At 41.6% G+C, this 24,141-nt stretch overlaps 1 protein-coding gene across 1 annotated transcript in view; it reads left to right on the top strand.

Moving 5' to 3' along the window:
- LOC117264968 (uncharacterized) overlaps positions 1–22,702 on the top strand; it is a 41,429-nt gene extending 18,727 nt beyond the window's left edge. Inside the window, exons 6-11 of the mRNA XM_033639305.2 lie at positions 7,551–7,660; positions 8,264–8,338; positions 10,058–10,151; positions 10,255–10,295; positions 18,075–18,177; positions 21,436–22,702. Of these exons, the coding sequence (XP_033495196.2) occupies positions 7,551–7,660; positions 8,264–8,338; positions 10,058–10,151; positions 10,255–10,295; positions 18,075–18,177; positions 21,436–21,795 (783 nt within the window). The 3' untranslated portion in view covers positions 21,796–22,702. The remainder of the gene's footprint in view (positions 1–7,550; positions 7,661–8,263; positions 8,339–10,057; positions 10,152–10,254; positions 10,296–18,074; positions 18,178–21,435) is intronic.
- The last annotated feature ends 1,439 nt before the right edge of the window (positions 22,703–24,141 follow it).

Below are 24,141 nucleotides of genomic sequence, written 5' to 3'. Positions count from 1 at the left end.
CACATATGTCTATGGCATGAGTAATGTTGAAATATTTAAATCAGCAACAGTTGAAAGGTTAAGGTCTAAGGTGTAAATAAAAATGTTTTAATGTACTTAAATGTAAAAAGTTCAAATCTAATATAAACGCTTCTGTCCAGTGAATAGTATGATGCTCGCTGTTAACCCAGCATGCTTCACTGTCCTGTAAAGTGAACTGAGTGGCTCTGAGAACAGATTGGCCTCGCCACATTTTTTTGTGTGTGCAGAAATTGTTTCCTAGAAAATCAATCATGTAGCAGAAAGTAACCAATTATAAATAAATTCCCCGCCGCCGCCATACATTATTTTTTATTTTCCAGCATTTTATTAAGGTGCTGAAAAAATAACAACAGTGCTGGCAGTGTTTTTCCAGCCTCTTGCTGCATCAGCTCATCACTAAACAATGCAGCAACAATAAAAACCTAAAATTGTTCTTTTGTGATTCTGCTGTCAGCTCAGCACTGTTGCAAGCTGGTCACCTGGACGACTAAACATCCTAAGGTCTGCCAAATGGGAAACCCTCACATCCAGGACACATTTATAGCTTTGCTATTGTTGGAGCGCACCAACAAATATAGCAGTCCGAGAAGCTGTGTGACACTATTTGCATCTTGTCTCCAGTTATCCTGTTGCACTACTTCAACCTCAAGAACTAACTTACCCAAACTAATGCAGAATCTGTGGACCTACACTATGCAGCTGAGTCACTTTTAAGGTTGGGTATTGTTTGAAATAATACAAGTGCTAACATGATTACCGGATTTAATACAAAAATCAAATCAATATTTTTTTTGTACACCTTACTTTGGTAGTTATTTTTCTACAAAAGCCCTTTTAAAAAACTAGAAGAAATCAAACTTAAGAAGATTACAGATGTAATATAGAGTTTCCTGTCTGCTGATCCTCGTAAGGTTTTATCTGATGATTATGATATGTAAACAACTGTATTTGATGTGTTTAAGAGGTTAATCATACAACCTATTATTACAAAGCTACGCTCCTCCATTAATGTGGACCATTTCAAGATACAGCCATCACAACAGGTTCAATAAATGCTTCTGGCACACAAACAACAAACAAATTATAACTTAGCTATTATGCCTTATCATAAACCAGATTGACAATATTCCAACAAAAACGGTCCTTAAACAGTCCTTATACACTCCTAAAGGTCCAGACGATCTAAATTCAGCCAAATATTTAGTCCAAACACATTTTTACATCCATAGATATCCACAAACTGCCACTGCATCATTTCAAATGTTCAAATTTGTTTTCTTTCTGTACGCAAAAAATTCTGTTTACATGTAAATATGCTGACTCATCGGATATCAAAACAGTGGCTAAACTCTGACCTTTTGATTGACACCTCATTTTAGCCAATAGCAGCTTTCCATGCTTTCACTATCATCTACAATAGCCAACGATTGTCTGTGTTGAAAGGAAGGGCCTGCCTCACTTCCTTTGTCACAGAGCCAATCAGTAGCCAGTGACTGGTTTTGTAGTTAATGGTAGTCCTCACCTCCAGTGCACTTTTGAACGGGTTCCTACCACCATAGACTGACATTAAAGTAAAGATAAACAAATGGCTCTCCTGTTGTCTTATGGGGAAAAAACAGTGTCTATTCAATTTAGGTTCTTCTGAAGTGTTTTTATATTCAATAAGCTCCTAAATAGACATTTCTGCATTTGTTGCTCTTTTTTTTAAAAGCATCTGGACAAAGCTTGAGAAAAACATGTAAAATGTTTATTTTCTGTTATAATGTTATTTACTTTGAATTTGGACTGTGTGAGGCTTCATGCTATCTGCATCATCTTGTTTTCAAGAAAATTTTCAGGTGAAGACAAAAAACCTTTTTATTTTGGTGTGTTAACTTATATAACTCAATGACAGGAGCACTTAGTGATTTGTCAAATAAGACTATGTATGTACCTGTACAAAAAATGGAACAAAAACAGTTTTCAATTTACTTAAGGTTTGCCTTCGCTAAGCGTTTTAGCTGAAATTGGGTGACTTTTACGTAATGGTGAGATTATGCTTATTTTCAGGTTCATACTTGTATTTTTGAGTTTCTACTAGAACATGTTTACTTGCTTTAATGGTCAAAAACCACTGTTTTCCTCATACCGTCTGTGCTGGAACACCTATATTTACACTCTGTCATAAACGCTCCATTTTAGCACCCCCACCAAAAAAGCCCTGTCTACTCTGATTGGTTGGTGTGGTAGAAGATTCTACTGTGAAAAATCACTAATAAAAGCTTCTAAATTAAAGCTGACATGTTCCAGCAGGAATATGATCTGAAATTGAGGAGAAATTAACAACATCAGATTACACTTCCTTGTTGTTAGCATGTAGCTACATGTAGCACTGTAAGCTATATAATGTAGCACTGATAATAAAGCTGCTTGTTGTGCGTGTTTAAGAGACAGAAAGAGGGGAAGAGAAAGTGGAAGGTGGACTATTGCATGACATTTCTGTGAGTTATTGATAACTTACTCAGAACACTGCTTTGTCACGTAATGACGAGCCTGCCATGTATCAAGAAACCTGTGATATTCTAATATGCTTACCTGAGCTGTGTCACTAGGGCCTGGAGCAGATGGCCATATAAGGAAATCTGTCATGATCTGACATTCACTTATGGCCAAATATGAAAAACATGTTTAAATCAGAATGTTCACAACGGTCTGAAGCCTGAGGTTTTAGTTCTCAGGTATTACTTCTTATTACTTCTACATATGTTTACCTCATTATTTCAAACTTTCTCCATGTTGAGCCATGAAAATCCGACCTTGTAACATTATATAGGCTATATATGACGGACAATAAAGAAAAGCATAACAGGTCCCCTTCAAAGGGATACCTACTAGATGGGGAACTTCATCTAGCTGGGAAGTGGGTGAGAAACTTTTTACCAAGGCTGGTAATGTAGCTGTGCTCATGCAGGCTCGATGCAAGATAGGGGACTTCAGTAATGGCAGCCACTGATAAACAACCCAGCAGCATGCGTAGGAGAGTCTGTGATGAAAGGACTCGGGGAGAGGAGTGAGGCCATGCAGCAGCAGACGAAGGTAATTAAAGAAGCCATCATCAGCATCATTAATATGCTAGATCTGCTGTGGCCCACTGACTAGTCTAATGGAGAACATGTCATCATCGTCACCATTAGGGAGAGTGGGACACACACAAACACACGCACACATGGACTTAATGTTGGGTCACGCCATGATTATCACCATTAAGCCTAGAGTGAGAAGACCTGCTTAGGAAACCTCATTCTCTCCCGCCGTCGCACATGCACATGCACACATACAGTGTACACACACAGACACACACACGCCTGTAGATCTTTAATTCAGACCCTGTGAGTGATAAGTATGCATATTTAAGTGATGTCAGGCCTGTTGGGTCTTTTAATTAGACAGAATGAATGAATGTTTTATAAAAACGTGTTTAACAATAAATGTGTTCATTAATTTGATGAGAGGATGTGCTCTGATGAGCTGAGTGGAACAGAGTAATGGCTCGTATTCAGCTCTGGCGGTTTGATGGCGATGGTAGCAGCAACCAGGCTGTCGGTTTCTGAATTTTTCTTTTCCCCTCATCTCCGTATTCCTCTCTTTACCCAGAAAAGTTAACTTTGAATTATGTTTATCCCATGACCTTGGACAGCTTGGTCTGTTTTAGTGAAAATGCACTTCTGTCCTGGACAGCTAATGTGCAATGTGATACTAGTCCACAGCTCTATGGAGAGTAGGAAAGATGGAAAAGCCATTAAGTCCCCGCAATCTTTTTTTTTCTGTCTGCGTGTACGCTTTGTGGTTTGTTGTGAAAGTTCATGCAGATGTATAAGTTCAGAAAAAGATTGCACAAAGTCCATCTTGTATCTATAGTCAGTGGAAAGGGTGGACTGTGGACTGGACAACTCTGCCTTATTCTCATAGAATAAACCATCAAAATGATAAATACTGTCGCAGCAGCTGTAAAGATCCCAAATCCGTCACCAGCACTGCGGTAGTCAACTCATATTCTCTAGCATACCCCTGAAAGGACCAATGGTATCGCCAAACTTGGTTATAAGTGTGTCCCAAATGCATTTTGTTGCCCCTTTTAGCCCCCATCATCTGCTAAAATATTTGTGCAACAAAACCAATCTAAATGTTAAGCAGGTATGCTACTTTACTCCTCCCCCCGCTCGCATTCGCACCTCCTTTGTCGCTTTTTCTCTAAATGTCCTCCTCCCTCTCCCCCTCTCCCTAACACACCCTTTCACTGCCTCCCTTGACACTGGTGGAAACAGAGTGATGGTGCGTAATTTAGTCCTAATCACAACATCAGACTTGTGCTGCGATTTACATCCCTCCACCAGCCGAGCCAGTCAGACAGTCAGCAGGGAGATGTTAATGTGAGACCACAGGTAATTACTGTCATTACAGCACAGATCCTGCCAGTGTGTGCGTGTGTGTGAGGGTGTGTGTGTGCATTTGAGGGTGTGTGCAGATGCATTGTGAGCGTGGCTGTGTTTTGAGCTTTTGAATGCTAAGGTTTGATATTTTTGTGTATATAATTAATATCGGAGTATTAGCGTGTGGTTTTGGTTCACAACAGAACTTCCCCAACACAAAGCTGCGTCTGTGCATGATACAAAACAGGAGTGAAATCACAAACAACAGGGGATCCACAATATTTACTCCATTGTTGTTCAATGTAATTACAATCGATGCCCTGACTTGGTTTACTCTTCAAAATTTAATGATCTGATTGATGTAATGTCATTGTTGCTCCAGTTTTTCTTCATTGCTTTATTTGTTGAAATGAAGCCCTTTCTTAATCAGAGTGTAATTAAAAGTGTAATTCTTCATTAAGTTATGCAATTTTAATGGAGCTCTATTCAATATTCAGACCATTAATATAGCAGCAAACCAGTATTTGCTATGTAAAGATAAAGTGGAGTAATGGCATCCTGAGCGGAGAACGAAGTCAAGGTCCCTGTGTGTGTGTGTGTTGTAATCCGAGCTTCTCTTTTCTTTGTTGTGGTAAACTGTCCAGCCGTGCGGGCATGTTAGTGCACTTGAGGCCTGTGAGTGTACCGGCTAGCTAATAGCCACCGTTCTGCACAGCGTTATGGTGGTTACCGCTGATATCGGGATGCATCTTTGTGGAAGCTCAGCGCCCACTGTCCCGTTCCCTCCCCAGTTAACACTGTTGGCTCTGTCAGCACTTTGTTTTCAGCCATTGTTAGCACTGCTAGCACTGCTGCTAGCCACCAGCTCGGCCTCCTCCATGTTGAGAGCCGTGTGCAGACAACTTTTGGATCATAGATTTCCTCTGAATATTGTATAGTGCTCCTTTGATAATTGATTATGTGTCACTGTCATCTTTACATAATTGTGACAAATGGGTGGTTGCCCAAGTCATGTCTCATAGATTTTGTAAATATTAGACAAAGTCAAACCTTCCTGTTTTTTTTTTTATCAATAGTATTTCAGATATAACAAGTATATAAAGTACATTAAGTACATTTTACAGATACTTCATTTTATGACATTGACATATTATCATTTTAACATCACATGTCAAGCAACAAAATAAAAAAAAGACAAAAAAACAAAAATTAATGCATACATTAAATTGTACAAGGGAGATTACAAAACTACAAAACTAGATACCATACACCTTATTTCTTTTTATTAGATTTAATTTTACCAATTATTTGAGAGGTCATAATCGCTTTCTTGTTCGTTGTTATCTCAGAAACAGACTCAAAGTAGTTCAACACAAAACAGAAGCTGAAGCACTCTTGTCTTATGGATGTGATATTTGAACCTCCCTGAGTTTCTTTCAACAAGAACCAGACTTCAGTGGCAGTCCTGTCTTATCTGACTCCTCACACTACTCTATGCCAGCCTGCTGGCTTCCAACTGGAATGCATTAGTTTTGTGTTACATGTCCAACACATGTGTCAAGTATTGTTCATGTCTATTCCTAAAACATTTGACCTCACAACAGATTTTGATATTAGATTGCACATTGTGCCGTGAGTTGCTTTTTGAATTTCTCTCATATAGAGTATGCAGCTAAGTTGACTGGTCAGCTGGTGAACTTTTGAACTGTCTGCCCAGGGTAGATGTGGTGCAGACATGAAAGACTGGCTTCTCTTAGATAAAGTTGTAAATAACTTAAAACATTTTCACCTCAGGCAACTATAAGCATGATATTTTCACTTCAACCTCGGGGCGCACAAGCAGTAGTCCTGTAGCCTTATTTGGGTGTGACCCAGAGGAGTTCGACTTATATATAGACACAGCGTTCAATCCCCAACAATCCCTACATCAGCCAATCTTAATGATTCTCCACTGGCTTATTCTCTGCGTTGTCATGTTCCTCTGAAGCCATATATTAATACAATGAAGGATAATTATTTGACATATTTACCTGTTTTTACTCCAGTACACAATCTTCCCATTCAGCTCTGCATCAACAGGATCAGTTCTCTTACTATCTCTATGTTGCATTGAAGTCAGTGATGTTTTCCAGATAAGCACCAACAGGAAAATATTTTGGCAGATATATGTGATTCAACATTCACACACATGCACACACACAGCACATAATTCACCTCACACAGCAGTTCTTTTTTTTTTTTTTTTTTTGACATTTTGGGTTAATCATATGACATTTTTGGACACTTAAATCATGGCCCACATATTGGAAACTTTTTTTTTTCATGTTTGCCCAAGTCTTTGTGGGAAGATGGTATGGTGTATCAAGGTGTTTCCATGGCGATAAGGGTAATGTGTCAGGGTCCCCAGAGTTTAGGCCTGGAAAGGTCCTGACTGATAAGCAGAATGAAAAAGTCAGCAGTTTGGTCGGTGCCATCCCATCCCTGTTTTCACCCCTCACCCGTCTCCTCTCCACAATCTCGTCTTCAGTCTGCCTCTGCCCCCCCCCCCCCCACCCCTGTCCTCCATCTTTCCTCTTTTGCACCTGCTTAATACCTCACCCCGCTATTTATACCTGCGTCTGCAAATGCCATCTCTTTCATCCCCCATTATTCTCCATTTACCTAATTTTTCCTCTTGTGTTGCTATTATGCTCTATTTTTGACATTTATTTTCACCCTGTCCTGGCTGCCATCTATTAAAGCCTCACTTATCCCCCCCCCCTCCCTTTTTTTTTACCTTCCTTTATTTCACACCTTTGCAAGTGTGTGTAGAATAAGAGGGAGACTTAAACCCATCTAAATTTAGAAAGCCAGTGTTAGATGTTAATACTTTCCTTGAAAGAAAGTAATGTATTTTAGCTGTAAACCTCTGCTTTAACTGAAGTACATTAAAACCATGATAGAGTGAAGGTTGGTCTTCAAGTTTTCATCACGAATCCAGTCAGAGAATAGATGAAGGGTTTATTTAAAGTTGGCAAAGTCATTAACTAGAGGGGAAATGTGAAAAAGCACATACATAGTAACCATATAAATTGTTGTATGACGACTTGTTGTGATAGGTGATATTTGCCTGTGTTGTAGGTGGACATACTGCGGTCAGAGCTGGAGGGGACCCGGTCTGACAATGCAAACCTTCGCCATGAGAGCCAGCTGGTCATGACTAATGTCAACCGTTGGATAACTGAACAGAAGTATGACCACACTGATGTGTTTTTTTTTTGTTTTTTTTAAATGTTATTACTATGTACGTCTTTTCATTGATATTGTGTGTGTGCAGTGTATGTTTTCATGTTTCTTTACACTGTAAAGCCTATGGCCACTAAATAATCCCGGACAGGCCCCAAGTTTGTCATGACCCGGCTCATAGGCCATGACAAAAATGGGAGACACACACGGTATCAACTGAAAAGTGCCCAAATTTATTGTTAACAGAAGATAATCGCCAAAAGCATAACTGAGTTATGAGGTGTGTAAATCTGTGTGTCAGTGTGTCGGGGTGAGTAGGTGAGTGAGTGATGTATGCAAGGTGTTGTATGGTGTAAAACACAAACTGAAAACCAGGCCGAAGCCAACTAAACAAAACGTGATGGCACTCACTCAGCTACGCACATCAGGACCTACAAGCCACAGCAGACAGACACGGGAAAACACACACAAAGCAGGCTTAGCTGAAGCAGGAGGCCGTCACAGTGTAGTGACACTGCATTATTTTTTTAGTGTTTTACCTTTAGTGTCCTCTTATAAGTATTTTAAAGTTCATCACTGGATTTAAGAAGTCTGTCTTCTCCTCTTAGAGCTTCCAGTGAGAGCCTCGCTGCCCAGATGAAGGCCCAAAACAAAGTGCTGCTCATCGTCACCAAAGAGAAGGAGTGAGTGTTTATTTTCTAAGTGAGATTGAGTGAAAGATTTATCAATGTGTGAATTTTTGTTTGTGTGTTGTTGGTGTCGGTGTGTTAGTCCTGTTGGTAACACTTTACTTGAGGGCATCTACATAAGGGTGACATGACACTGTCATAACTATGACATGACACGGTCATGAACCTGTCATAAACATTATGTACATGTCATAAACCTTCATGACTGCTGTCATTAAGTGTCATTCGGATTTTGTAATGACAAGTTGACAATGTTTGGGTTGTCTTGATTATGTCAACTTGACATTAATTAAAGTGACATTACCAGAAGCTGTCTTTGTCATGACAATAATAATCATTATGTCAAGTTGTCATAAACACAAAAAGAGGTGCATTTCTTGTTAATGTCAAGTTGTCATAATAAGGACATCCCAAACAAATTTAATGTCAACTTGTCATGACAAAGACAACTTCTGGTAATGTCACTTTGATTAATGTCAAGTTGACATAATCAAGACAACCCAAACAATGTCAACTTGTCATTACAAAAACCGAATGACACTTAATGACAGCAGTCATGAAGGTTTATGACATGTACATAATGTTTATGACAAGTTCATGGCTGTGTCATGACATAGTTATGACTGTGTCATGTCACTCTTATGTAGATACCTTAAAGAAAAGTGTTACCGTCCTGTTCAGTATATTCATGTACTAAAGGTGAGTAAAGATGGAGGAATAAAACAGCTCAGCGAACTGCTCCACCTGCAAACTAGGTCACCTTTCCCACCAGAGGAGTTTGTGACTCCATCACGTGTGTGTGTGTGTGTGTGTTTTTATGTATAGTATGTGTTGGAGTGATTCAGGTGGACTCTCTGACATGCTCGCACCTGACAGTCATTCTGCATATTTGCATCATCATGACTCACACACACACACACAGACACGCACACATGCACACACACAGACATGGGCGTGACATATTTTCTCTTCCCAGAGATCAAAGCAGTCTAGCTGTCTTCTGTCATCCCACCCCCCTGCCGTGCCATACCTCCCTCAGCCCCGCCCTGCAGCACCACAATCGTCTGTGTGTGTCTGCTTTTAACTCTCTCTCGCTCTCGCCTAACTTCCACTCCCTGTGAGTGTGTGTTTTGTTCTTACGTTTTTGTTATGGTAACCTGTAGCAGTCTTTAAACAGCTGGAACACACAGGCTACACGAAGTTAGAACGACAGAATATTTCCTCCTCATACTTAGTACATTGCCTGAATATGCAGAAACGTAATACAACTATTTCCGCTGCTATTAAATACAACTATTTCATGCTTGTGATGTGTAGTATAGTATTGCAATAAACATCTGAGTAAAAATTGTTTTATAGTTATGGATACTGGAAATTTGTGGCATAACAAAATGGTGAAATAAATAGCCACAAGGGGTACGTGATGAATGGCTGCAGAAATATAGCGTTTCATTATAATGGATCGTGAAGTGTGTGTGTGTGTGTGTGTGTGTGTGTGTTTGTGTGTGTTTGTGTGTCAGAGATAATGTCTGAGCTGCTAGTTAAAGGCTCTGGAAACAGAGAAACACAGACACCATCGGTGTTTTGTGGCAGAATATTTTGTCTGCCATGTTAACAGGAGTCTCTTGATGATAATAGGTGTCTGTCTCTCTCTGTGTCTGCCTCTCTATGTATATGCCTCTGTTTAACCCTGCATCTCCCTGGCTTCGTCAGACATCTCCAGGACGCTAATGACACATTGAAGGCGGAGGTAAAGAGACTAAAAGATGTGGCGGATGAGAAGGAGAGAGACGCGGAACACTTCAAGGTGAACAAGGGCAAAGTGGAAAAGCAATGAACTACAAGTAGGGAAGAGACAAAAGAGGGTCGATCACAAACAGGTTTGTTTTTCATTTTATAATTGTTCGCAGGCCCGGATCCGAGACCAGGACATCCAGCGAGACGAGAGAACGTGAGTCATTTGTGTGTGTGTGAGCGTACGTATACATTTGTGTGCATCCACCAGCTGATCAGAGTTTAGCATTCACACGTGACAAAAAGCGTTGCCCACCGTGTTTCGCTCTTTCACACACAATCTAGCCCGAACAAAGCTGATGATGGTAATAACAGCAGGAGTGCCAAGTTGTGAATGAAACACCCCGTGGGCCTAGCCACCTGTGATTCCCCGTGTGTGTATACGTGCGTGCCTCTTCTTCCATCTGAATACATTATTCACGCTGGGCCTTTAACAATGATTACACTCCAATCAAGGACCCATCCTCTCCTGCTTGCCACCCCCATGGCTGTCAAATAGCATTCATCAATAGAGAGGAGATATATTTATTATGTTCATTAAGGCAATTAAAATGAATGTGGCACAGATGGGATTGGGTGTAGGATGGATGTGAGAAAGGAGGGTGTTTGTGGGGGCACCTGCCTGCAGCAGTACTCCCCATACCCCCAGTGTGACCCCCCTGAGGTCTCCCTCATTAACAACTCCCCCCACCCCACAACCTCACCCCGTTTTACACACATGCACACGCTCATGTTGCACCCCTCCCCTAACGAACCACCAGGCTCTGTTTCCAAAACGGATCAGATTTGTTTTGACTGGAGTAGGTTTCCAATGCTATTCAAAGCTGTCACTCATTTTAATGATATCATTAAGGGGCCGCGACAGAAAGATGAATCGCTTTTCTTTGTCTTTCCCTCATAATTGCGAATGAGCGAGAGAGAGGGGACAGAGCGGGAGAGGCAGTTCATATAGATGTATGCATAAGAGGGGTTTTGATTGAGCGAATATAATAACATGGAACGAGATAAAAACAGTGAATGAAAGCCTCTTCCATAGTGTCTCCCCATCCATTCTCTCTCTTTCTCTCCTCTCCAACCCTTTTCTTTATTACCAGGGTTCCTAATTTATTTCATTTCATTACTGTACCCCCACCACGCACACACGCACCTACCCAAAATGCCATATGTATGAAAATCATACATCCATAAGGCAACAGATGTGTCATGATATTTGCATGGCAGCCATATACATTCAGTGTATGAATCTCATTACTGGTGGCAAAGGGGATATCTTCAGTGTCTCTCTACTGCCACTATCGCTGACAGCAATCAACACGGCGTGAAGGTTTTGTCATTAGATATGCCTTTATTAAAGAAATGTATTATGATTACATGGCCTACTGTTCCAAAGCAGCTGGAGTGTCACAGCGTCACATTGTCGGTGACATTTTGTACCAGTAAAGCTCCTTGGAAAGACGAGGAAAAGAGAAACAGAGGAGATAGAAATTTAGATTGATAAATATTACAGAGGCCTCTTAAATATTTAAGTTAGATGAGTTGTTTTAGGCACGATGTAACTTTATGAAGAAATATGTACACCTTGCAGTTTTTACTGATTATTTCGAAATAAATATGTCAATCAGTCAATCAATTGTCACATGATATCATATAAGGTACAAGTCCAGTGAAATTAGATCCTGTCAGCTCCTTTGACTTGTGCTTTGCAATTTAGCCCCTTCTTGCCTCTTCCTACATTGTAGTCTGCTGCTTTATAATTGGCCATGTTGGCTGCTGTGCTCTTGTTTTATGCATCTCAGATAGCTCTGATAATCCATTTTAGCTGTGGAATGATATCACTGTAGTTTGGGGTGCTTCTGTTTTCCAGTTACATCATTGTTGTCAGCAGTGACATTGATGGTGATGGAATGTCATGAAAAGTACTTCAGACTCTGATTTCATCCATCTTTCTTAGTGTCGTAGTTTGTTTACATATCATGACCTCAACAGGATGGCCACATGGTCGCTCCTCCCAAACACATGCAGCAACTTTGCTTTGTAGCCGCCTTTGAACGGCGCAAAACAGCGATCCAGAGTGTTTATTCAGCACTTAACATTCCCACCGTCAGACCATTCCTTATTTAACATAAAGCACATGTCTTGTCCCCGTCTCTCGCCTGAGTCCTCTGCAAGTTCATGATATCCCTTTGGAAACTGATGCAGGCTTGACGGTTGACCAGTTTACTATCCAAAGCCTGTATAATGGCTAACAGTATGCTAGTTTGGCAGAGAAGATTGGAGCGATTGCGACCACTTGTCACGGTGCCTCCGATGTAGATATAGCTGCAGATACAAGCCCCTTTTACACTGCCAGATTTTCCGCAAATGTTGGGCCATTTTGCCGGCAAGCTGCGAGCATTTAGACACACAGAGCCAGACTGGCGAGTTGATCCGAGATGCCCTATTTTCTGCCTCATTGGTGGAACCCTTTTAGTTTAAAAAGACCAAGGCGGCCTTCCGCAACGGGAGGGGCTGTTGATGACTTGTGGGAGGAGCTGTTGATGACGCCGCATGTGCAACCCACTGGCAGTAGATAAACTGGATACAGCTGATAGCAGGAATTAGCGAGCAGCTAGTAGCAAGAGGGAAACGCAAACCTGATAGACACTGTAAAGATGAGCAACTGGGAAGACAAGGAATTGTGCGTCCTCCTTGCCCTCGCAGACAAAGAGGCCATTAACCGTCAGATGACGGGAACGGTGAAGAACGGGCCGATTTACGAGAGAATCTCTGAAGCACCACGTCACTGTTTACGTCACACGCTGAGCTACACGTTTTGTTACTTGCTCACGCCCCCCATTGCCCTGAAAAAGGCGCATTCTGTATAAACAAAAGTAGGTAGACAGCATTTTGCTGCACTCCCCGATTTTGTTTTTATACTGCCAATGCTGAAAGAAGACTGATTGGGCTTTCCTGCAAATTTGCACAATTCCTGTTTAAAAAGGGCTACAGTCTTGATTTTCCATGTAGACATCTGATTCATAGCTCCTTCTTATCTTGATGTTTACTGACGTTTACATTTGAAAACCTCAGCTCGCAGAGTCAGCAGGAGAGTTTTCCCATCCCACAGCTACACACCACCACTGACTGCCACCAAGCACAAACAGCATCACCAACACTTGTAAAATACATACATAAGACATAACAGCATTCATGTGCATACTTTAGCGCAAGTGTAGCTGAGCTGATAAAGAGACTAGAAACATCTGTGCCATATTTTTATTTTAAGTTTTAAATATAGTATTGGGGTATTTGTTTGCCCCCCTACTGATCTTCTTCATTGTTGGATGGCTGGTTGGAGAATATGGTTGTTCAGAAGATGTAGGAGGGATCGGAGGTATTGGCTTGAGAACAATACTCATTAGTTTTAATTGCTATAATCTGTTGCACAGCGCAGACACGATCTGAAGTAACAGTGTTGTATCAATCAACAACGCCATAAAAAGCTGACAGATCCCGGTCCGTTGTTCAGTGTGCCTGTAAAAACCTCGGAGATGCTACTGTATGTGTAGCAGGGTGTGTTTTCCAAACCCTGCCTGTTGCCTGGGAAGGAGGATGCTAAGTTTCTGGCCTTTCCCTCCCCGTTTTGCCTCCAGAAGCGTTTAATATGAGGAGTAAGAATTGGCGTTGGTGCCATAGAGCCGTGTTTGTGCTGTAAAGCAATGATACTACTTTGTATGTTTGCTCTGAAATCCATGTGCAATGCGGAGGAAATGCAAATATCTTAATGTGTTTCTCAGCACAATTACACTCCAGTCTGAAGCTAATTAAATGATTTGTTATCGGATTTCTTTCACATTTCACCTCAAATGATCTAAAATTCTATCTGAAAACATTAAAATACCAGTGCACATTGAAATACACTAAGTGGTGGAAGCAGGGATCGATGCTGTTTGCTGTGACTGTCTGTGACACAACCCATCTGGGGGGAAAGCGCTCATAAAGCATCAGGCTTCATCAGTTGCACCATTAACAATGTGCTTCCAATTAAGAGCACCCAGTGATCACAGCAGAGGATTTGTACAAACACAGAGAAGCGACGTGACGGAGAAACAGAGAGAGGAGATAAGAAGGAGACTGCGGGAGAAGACAGCCAAGTCTTGCATAAAATTTTTGAGATGAGAGCAGTAAATAAGAGAGATGAGAGTGAGATTGGGCCATGTAGTTTATTGCCTGGTTTAGAGAGCATGGCAGCTTGGCTTTGACACTAATGACTGTAATTATACACACACTGATTGGGTTAGGCCGCTAATTACACACATCCATGTTTGCGTGTAAACACAGGAACACATGTTTACACAGGCGTCATGCCAAAGCGCTAAGCGCATCGCTGCCTTCTCACATCGGGTGCATAAATCTCACACAGTTGTCTCAGCGGCGGTGATGTTTCATGATCTGCTGAAGACCACATTAGCATCTAGGAAAGAGTTTAAATCATGTGAAGAATCTGCGGAGATGGTGGCGCTTTGGATTTTTATACTCGCGCTTAAAGTTTATGCCTCCTGTTTTTCCCTTCGCTGTAGCAAATGGAAACTTGTGGGACTCATCTTTTAATTTAAAAGGCATTTACAATTTAAAAAGATCAAAGGGAATTTCAGCATTTCTTCTTATTAATGTTCTTTGTATCATCATTATGGTGTGAAATTAAAAGATTTGGAAGGGTCAGTTGCAATTATGTTCAGTTTATGAATGTCATTTTCAGGAAATGAGGTTTCTTTAAAAAAAAATGGCAGAGCTTGATTAGTTAGTTGGTTAATAGGCAGTGATTCAGATGATGTTCTGTCAGCTGGTGTATGTATGGATTTTTAATATGAATTTTCATGGTTCATTTTCTGTTCGTACATGTGTGGACAAATTAATCAAAAACATATGTTTTCATTATATAATTTCGTGGCTGTTGTCCACAAAATTATAAAACATGCATATATGATTTTGATTATTTGCCCAAAGGATTTTTTTTTTTTTAATAAACTGATGCTTTCGGTCATCCTTTATTTGTCTCGTAACTCTACTGAATCCTCAAACTGTCTAATTGTTGTCTCATTATTGCTCAGATAAACAGAGAGTGAGGGAGATTTTGGCGTCATGTAATCACTAACAGGACAAACTGAGCACACACATAGCTACCATAAACTTTCTAACCTATAGGTTGATTAAAACTTAATGCAGGGGTGTCAAACATAGGGCCTGGGTGCCAGAACTGGCCCACCAATGGGTCCAATCCGGCCCACTGGATGACATTGAACACTTAATAGTGATGCACTTGTGAAGGCTGAGTGGTGCCAGGTTTCAGGAGCGAGTTAAAGAGTGAGTAGCTTTCTTCATGTAAAATGCTGCGTCAGAGGCTTTCCCACCCTGACACTTCAGCTTGCTGTGATGTCAGGATTACAGCACAGGAGAGGAAATGTATAGAAATGCACATGTAATGACAGCGAGTAGTCGACTGACTGAACGTGGAAAAACTGAGAAATATTGCTGAGACTGCATTTATTCTTCTAAAGACATCACAGGCTGTTTGTCATCTGTTTTGTAAATGGACGAGTGTTTGTAAAATGTACTTCTTAAAACAAAAAAAAGGAAAAAATTTGGAGGCGTTTGTTATTTTTAGGATATGATGCAATGGTTTTACTGGTCCAGCCCACCTGCAATTAAATCGGACTGTATGTGGCCCGCAAACTAAAATGAGATGACATACTTGACTTAATATGGTGCACTTACTGGCTCGGATGTGGCCGTTCTTATCAATGACGGGCAAAACATGCATCTCAACATTTGCTAGTCAGAGACCTTGGAACTCTGTTTGAGTTTGATTTTGGTAAAATGATAATAATATGGTGACGTATCTGGTATATATTTGTACCTTGATGTCTTCAGCAGTAATATAGAACTTAAATTATGACTGAGTCACTGGATGGTAAATTGACCTGCATTTGTATAGTGCCTTTCTAGTCATCCAACCACTCAAAGCGCTTTTCACACTACGAGTCACAGTCACCCATTCACACACGCATTCACACACTGGTGGCCGAGGCTACCATACAAGGTGCCACCTGCTACTCAGTTTTAACACACTCACACACCGATGGAACAGCCATTGAGAGCAATTTGGGGTTCAGTATCTTGCTCAAGGATGCTTCGACATGCAGACTGGAGGAGCCGGGGATCGAACCCCTGATCTTTCGATTGGTGGACGACATGCTCTACCTCTGAACCTTTTTTTGGTATAGGCTTAGTACTGCACAATTATTATAATAAATACAATGGTTAGGGATGCATGATAATATCGACACGTTATTGGAATCAGGTGATATCGGCTTTAAAATGAAATGCTTTAATAAATAATAAATGCTTTTTCTTAATTTGCACAATGACAGAATATTACATACGTTGAAAAGTACTGTATTTCATGCCTCCATCTGCTGGTGGGCCATCACAATAAGAGTATACATACATAATATAATGTGAATTCCACTACAGAGGAGACTTGATGATCACCAAAATTAAAGGAGGAGAGAAAACAGTGGATATATCGATATTGGTATCGGTTATCGGTCAAATGAGTAGTTACATATTGGCATATTGGATAGCGGCAAAAAAATCCAATAATGTCCATCCCTAACAATAATATAAACAAACAAATATTGCACATCAGTGCTTCAGTGTAACTGTCTGTTATATGTGTTGTAACTCAAGGTTGCATCGTTTTCCACAGAGAACAAAGAGACATCACAGTCAAGATGGTACCGTGGACACTGTTGTTTATGTTGTTGCTATTGTCTCCTGGTTGATGTTTGCATAGATGGTTAAAGATGCATAGGAGCTGAAGTGTTTCACTAATGAATCTCATAAACTTTTCAGACAAAATGTCAGTTCACATATTAGCGTCTGCCTCAAGTGTCTCCTCAGATGTTAAATGTTTTAAGTTAATGCTAATAGGGCCAAAAGTTTGTGTGTGTGTGTGTGTGTGTGTGTGTCTCAGCTCACCCACATCCACAGGAACAATAATGCCATTTATTAGCGTTTCGATGAGCGTGTGCGCGTCTTCTCAACTGAAGCAAAACGGGACCGTCTTTCCATCCGCTGCTCTGATAGAAAATCCCAGCTTGCTCTTTTACAAGAAAATTAACATTGGGGAGGTACAGTGGTACTTTAATGGGCTAAGAAGTCTTCAATAAAGTATTTAGAAGGTTTTTCCGAATGCTAACTGGACAGGTTCACTGGGGCATGAAAGAAAGAGCGTAAAGCGGGGGCAGCAAGCTCTTCAGCCCGTACAGAGCACCATTATCCACCGTCGTTAATTTAATAGACATTCCTTAGTCAGCCCTGAGTCTGAAGATAGCAGACCCTCACATTTGTTTGTCATTTCCCAAAACGTTTTTAATAAACAGTTAAAATCTTAAATGGCTTCTTGTACTCTTAATGTTCCCTGGCTGCGGTTGCGTTCGTTTTGTTTTTGTGTGGTTTTTTTTTTTCTTTTCCGTTTTATATGCGCTTTTATATATAATTTAATGATTCCTGGAACTCATTTGCTCACCCATCTTTGAGTTTAGTAATAAGTTATAATGAAGACGGTTATAATGAAGCTGATGTACGCCAACTTCTTTATGCCCCAGATTTTGAGGACATTTGATTGAAACTGTTTTGTCTTGCGAATGCGTATCACTGCACGAAAATACTAGAGTTTAAAAGTTTACCACGACAGGAGAAGTGTATACCTAATCTGCTTTTTATGGGAAACATGAGCCAGTTTCAAGCAGCAGCTGGAAAGTTAAGGTTTTATTATTCTGTTTTCTTAAACTACTACAGGTACAAAGATTTAGAGACGTCAAAGCTAATTTCTCAGACATGTTCGTGTGTGTGTGTGTGTGTGTGTGTGTGTGTGTGTACGCTTGTGTTACAGGATGGAAAAGCAGGGTTGTATGGCTCTAAACCTCAGCAAAATCGAGGACATGCAGACCAGACTGCGACGCAACCTGGAGGCCATCGGAATGCTAAATCAACAAGTAAGAGTACACGCGCACACACACACACACACACACACACACACACACACACACAAACACACACACCAGGTCCTGACAGTCCTTTTACCCGACAGATACAAACACACACCCACACACCAGCCCACCTGCTGTTGAGCTCACACAGAAGAGGAAGCTTTCATGCGTCCAACTTCAAACGCACACGCGCACTTACACACAGGCGCACACAGACATCCATTTCCTCTTCCTACGATAAAAGTGAAGAGTCGGCAGCGGGGTAGGTGTGTGTGTGTGTGTGTGTGTGCGGCGTGGGGATGGAGGGGGGGGGACAAATCGTATCGGGAAAAAGCAGTGACGTTTCTTTCCACTGGTAAATGATTTCCCTTTCATGAAACTGAGAGAGGGATGTATATCAATACAGCCGCGCTGATCTCTCCATGACAGCATAGGGAAATGGCCCGCTGTGATAAAACAATGTGGGGGGAAAAAACACAGAGGAATATTCTGAGGAAAAGCTGACATTTTTTTTACTGTGTTGAACTTCACAAGAGTCAACAAATCACCAAAGGAGAGACAAATCAAAAGTACTCCTCAGCCCCCTCAGTTCTCCAAAACTCCAGGGCCTGGGGAACGGCTCACCCGACTTTTGTTAGTCTGCGGAATGGCCCGCTGATTGACGGGCTACGACAAAAGCTAGTACTTGTTGAAGTTTTAATGTAGTGTTGTCTCAGCGCAAAGCAAATGGCGTTAGCTTGCATGCACGAGGCAGAGGAAGGTGGAGCGGGAGGAAGAGGCCGACAGAGAGGAAGAGAGAGGTGTTGTTTAACAGGTCAGGTGTGTAATAGCACCTCTTAATCTCTAGTGTGAATCATTACACACATCGATCCGACATGAGCGTCCTGCGCACACACACACAAACATACAAGCACAGCTGGAGAGGAGAGGATATAGACGGTTCATTTAAACAAGGCTATTCCCTTCACTGTCCACCAGACACGCACACACTCACACACACGAACAGATATCAGTAAAGAAGCTGAATGGAATGTCTCAGTTTATCTGTGTGGAAGGCGCTGGGTTATAAATCAGGTCTGTGTCTCTGCTTTGGATCAGTCTCATTTACTCACAGTCACAAACTGGTTTAGCGCTGTTGTTTCCTCACTCGCCCACAGGCGCATATTAACACCCGCTACACAAAACGCGCACGCGTGATTTCCATCCGACTGTCAGGGAAATTTCATGCAAACTTTTGAAATGTCACACAACATTAGATGCGAATTAAGTGATTTTTTTTTCCATCAACTGGGATGAAGATGAGCATCAGAGGAGTGTGTTTCAAGGCTTGATTAGCATTTAGCGAGCTGTTATTGTGCTTTAGTGTCGGCTGATGTCCAGATTGTTTTATGCTTTAGTGTGAAGATGAAAAAGAGATGCAGTATTCCAGCACACCTTCTACGACAGGTGTTGCACCGTACACAGATTTCAAAAACTTCTTTTGTGCTGCTGTTTGCAGTCGGCAGATCGACCTGCACCAACGGAGCCAAAACCCCTTTAAAAAATAACCAAATTTTAAAACTTTTTTGCCAACGAGACGAATTATATTCAAAGTTAGCTGTCTGTATTCAGCTTTTCTACCTCAGTAATTTTCATAATTTGTATTAAAATACTTGAATGGAAACCCAGCTATACAAATGAAAAAATGCAAACACACTCACGCACCAGCAATGAAACACACACCCCCCTCCGTGTCTTTCTGTCTATCCCTTTCTCTCCCTCACCCCCCACCCACTTACACCCATCCTTTTCATCCAAACGTATGCCCACCAGTTCACCCGCAATATGTGAAGGTTGAGGAGACAAGCTGTGATTTTTAATTTCCAGCCCCCCCCCCCCCCCCTTTACAATTAGGGAAGCATCCAGAGCCACCAAAGACGAGGAAAATTAAACAGGTCCCCTTGAATATACGGTTAATTACAAATGTCAACCTCAGTGTTTTTCATCTGGAAATTCTATTGCTTTTGGCACAACATGAAATGAACACGTTGAGGGATGTTTGCCTGTTGAAGATAGTAAATACTCTTTAAGCGTCTTAGGATAGTTTTGACACATCGACATGTCATTGGCTCTTTGAGGGTTAAGCCTAAGACCTTGCTATTTCTAGTCATGAGATGTAATACATTTGCTCAGATTTATTGAGTGTGTGTGTGTGTGTGTGTGTGTGTGTGTGCAGTGCGTCTGGAAGGGTAATGTTAGCAGAACCATCCGGAAATGTGTCTGTCTCATCTCCGTTTGTGTTTTTCTCTCCCCCCTAACACACACACACACACACACACACACACACACACACATATATGCACACGAACACACATGGCCAGACATGTCGATGTGACATCATTCTTGAACCGCAGCGTTCACACAGACGCACACGCACTAAAAAACAGATGTGGATGAGTGCAACTGTCATTACCCGACGTGTCTCTTTGTCTGTCCATCCTTTAATTTCTTATTTTACTCTTGCTCATCGCTAAAAATACATTATTTCAAATCTTTTATTCTTTTTTATCTGCCTTATTACAATTTTTAGACTGGCACATTTTGCATATAATTACCACGCTTGTACACCAAATGTAAATGCGTTTTATTTTTTTTTGCATTTAAAGCCACTTTTTAACTCACACTCCTCCCCGCCTTTACCCAAATGTCCCCGTCAAAAAATAAAACACCCTCAATTTAGCTAGTCTGTAATTGTGTTTCAGGGAGCCCAATCATGTTCTGACGACGTGCGATTTGTTTTGTGTCACGGATGATTTTGTGTCAAATCGACCTCTAATGATCGCTCAAATTGGTTGTTTTCATGTAGAAATTTACACCGTCGCATGACTCCCACTTGCAACCATTTCAAACTGTGAACACAATGCTCTCCCGAAAACCCCCCTCGCAATTTTCCACTCGCATTTCTGTGTCAACAGGCATGAAAGTAACTGTGAAAGATGAATTAAGCACATAATGGGATGTCAGCTACTTCATCAACTTGATAGCTGTTGACTTTTGATGGTTGATATTTATTGGCAACTTCAAATTAAGTTTGTAATGTGGTTGATTTAACTAAACGGGTGTGATGTTATAACTTCCTTGAAACTTCGCTGAATATCCCCCCCTCTTCTCTGCTCCTTCTGTTTCACAGTCACACGTGAAGATTTTCTTTTAAAACTATTGTTATTCTCTTTGTCTTCCTCCGTGCATATGTCTCCCTCAATGTGTCTGTCTTTCTCTCTCCAGTTGAACTCCCTGGGCAGGGAGAATAAGCGGTTGCGTAGGCAGCTGGAGGAGGAGAGGTCCATGCGTCCTCCTCCCACATCCCAGCAGTGCTCCTCTGTCCACCTCCCCCTCTCTCTCAGTGTCCGCCCACCTCCTCCCTCCACCTCCCTACCCTCATCCCTCTGCCTCCCTCATCCCCTGAGCCTGGACCCAGCGACAGCGGACACCCACGACAGGATTCTAACCCAAACCAAGGTGAGCAGAGCCGGGCTGGGGAGACCAGGTGAGTCCGAGGCTTTGGGTGAAGCGTTCTGGATTAGGCCCACCACCTCTCTGGAAGATGCTCGGTCTAGGAGGACAAACCGGGATCTGAACAAATGAAGCCCCCTGAAGACTTTGACCTGTCATGACTTCTTGACCCCCAGCTCCTCACCAGAGAGTGCACTCAGTATGAGGTTAATGTCCTGCAGGTCAAAGTCAAGTCCCAGGGTGCTTTTTGCCTGAGGGCGGCTCCAGAAGCAGCGAATGATGGAATTCCCTCAAATCATCAAAAATCAACTCTCAAGTACTGTGCCATGAAGAGATTTATTCCAAGAACACATATTTTTTTACAGATTTAAAATCTGACACTTAACATAAAAAAGCAATTGACTGCATCCTGCTCTGAGCAGTGGTAGCTTATAACATTAGCAAATACTTCCTCAAATAATGATCTTGTTTTGCAAGAAGACTGTAGCACTAAGCACTAAAATATTTTTTGCCTGCACTTATTTAAAAATTCCGACATTTCGGATGAGCTATAATCAATTTCACTCAACTTAAATAGGCAAATGAGCTAAACAGAACAAGTGACTAACTGCAAATTCTTTAGTGTTGATGAATGTGTCTCACACTGCACAAGAGAGAGTTGTGCGTTGGATAAATGAGGGATGGCACATCATCAGTATCCACAGACATACCTCAGATGTGGATGTGGACGGCTGTAACACAGTCTCTGATTACGCCGCAGCTGTGCGCCATGTGTCCTGCATCTACTGCGGTGACTGTGGCCGTGTGTCTGTATGTGCGAGTACATTATGTGTCTGCGTGCTTCTGTCTCTGTGTAAGTGCCTGCGGGTGAGCATGTGCTCATGTGTGATTGAGTATATTAGATGTTTATTGTCGTAGACGTTGTTTTATATTTTGTTTTATACTTTAAAAACTATTTATTGATTTCTCTCTGTTGCTGTTTTCGAGCCCCCGCGTTGTAAAGACGGGAAAAATAAAAACAGATGCATTTGTAAGTGGTCGTACCTCGGTCCTCCCCGTTTTTATTTCATCTGTCAGTATGCCAGCAATCTTCACAACAGGCTAGCAATGCTACCTGTTAACGTTATGCTTTTTTTTTGCTTTTTTTTTTTTTTTTTTTTTTTTTTTACAGTTTTACATGACTGCTGGGACACACAAAGATGTTGCCACATTGGTAACCAGCAAAATAAATGATCCGAAATGTGGTTTTGGAGCAGGGGCGACGGCAGACTCGCACCAAATTGACCTGCTGTCTTTCCATGAGCATCTACTGGTGACTCGTGGCTCTTTTTATATGTTTGTACTGGTTGAACAAGAGCACTTTTTCCACATTCACACAAGCAACAGCAAGAAAAAGAGGCATGCAAACATCTGAACTTAAATAGAAGGAGCACTGTTATGCTGTGATAATGAGAATTCTGGGGGAAAGCAGGTCTCAGACCACAATTGGCTTCCTCATTGTGCCATTTTTTCTCGCTGTCTCCCCCCACCTGTCCCCCACACTCCCCCACCTGTCTTCAAACCCCCCCTTTTTTTTATCCTTCATTGGTTCTTTACATACATAGCTGTTGTATAGCCGGTCAGGATGTCGTACATTTTAATGATTCCAAGTCGTACTGCATGTCCTTGTTAGCTTGGTTTTCCTCATTTGCCATGTCACACTCAAAAATACCCTTCTTTTATGTGCAAACACACACGCGTGCACCCACTCACACATCCACACACGTTCATATTCTTTCACAAACACACACGCGCTAACGCAAACGGCGCAGTCATTAAAAATGAAACCACAGGCTTTTTTTGAAAACTCCCAGGACTGAGGGAAAAGTCAGCGGCGCAGCGGTGAAAAGAGTCCCCCTGGAAACAATGAGGAGAATGATCATTTGTTGTTCTTGAAAACCCGGTGAGGTTTCACAGAGGTTAAGCTTCCCTTTGATGTGTTTTTAACTCGTTTCAGCTCTGTGGAGGGATTAGTCAGCCTCTCACACACACAAACACAAATGCACACGTTCGCACACACGAGCACATACAGGCTCTTAATTTCCACACCATGAGCTCTTCTCTCACAAAGGCGGAAAGCACAGAACAGGCTCCTTCCTAACCTAATTTCATCAAATGAGAGTGGGTGGTACTTCACTGCTGTATGTGTGGTCCCTTGGAAATCTGTGGTAAACCAGCAAAATATTGCAAGTCAGTATTTTTCTTTTCATCCCAAATTAGCGTCGGGCTGTTTGTGAACAGTGTGGGCCCTCAACCACGAGAGACGGAGAAAGAGAGACAGAGTAGCTGTTGATCATCACGGCGCTCATTACAGTGTTTACGAGGCATTATTTGATCCCTATTTCAAGATACAAATGATTGGGGTGCTTGTGCCTATGATGTGTGTTTGTGTGTTTGTTATCAGCTCCAGTCTGGGCTTCCCTGTAGGTCTCTGTGTGG

The sequence above is a fragment of the Epinephelus lanceolatus genome, chromosome 20, assembly GCF_041903045.1.
Source record: "Epinephelus lanceolatus isolate andai-2023 chromosome 20, ASM4190304v1, whole genome shotgun sequence".
NCBI lineage: Eukaryota > Metazoa > Chordata > Actinopteri > Perciformes > Serranidae > Epinephelus > Epinephelus lanceolatus.
This window is presented reverse-complemented; position numbering and strand designations above follow the sequence as displayed.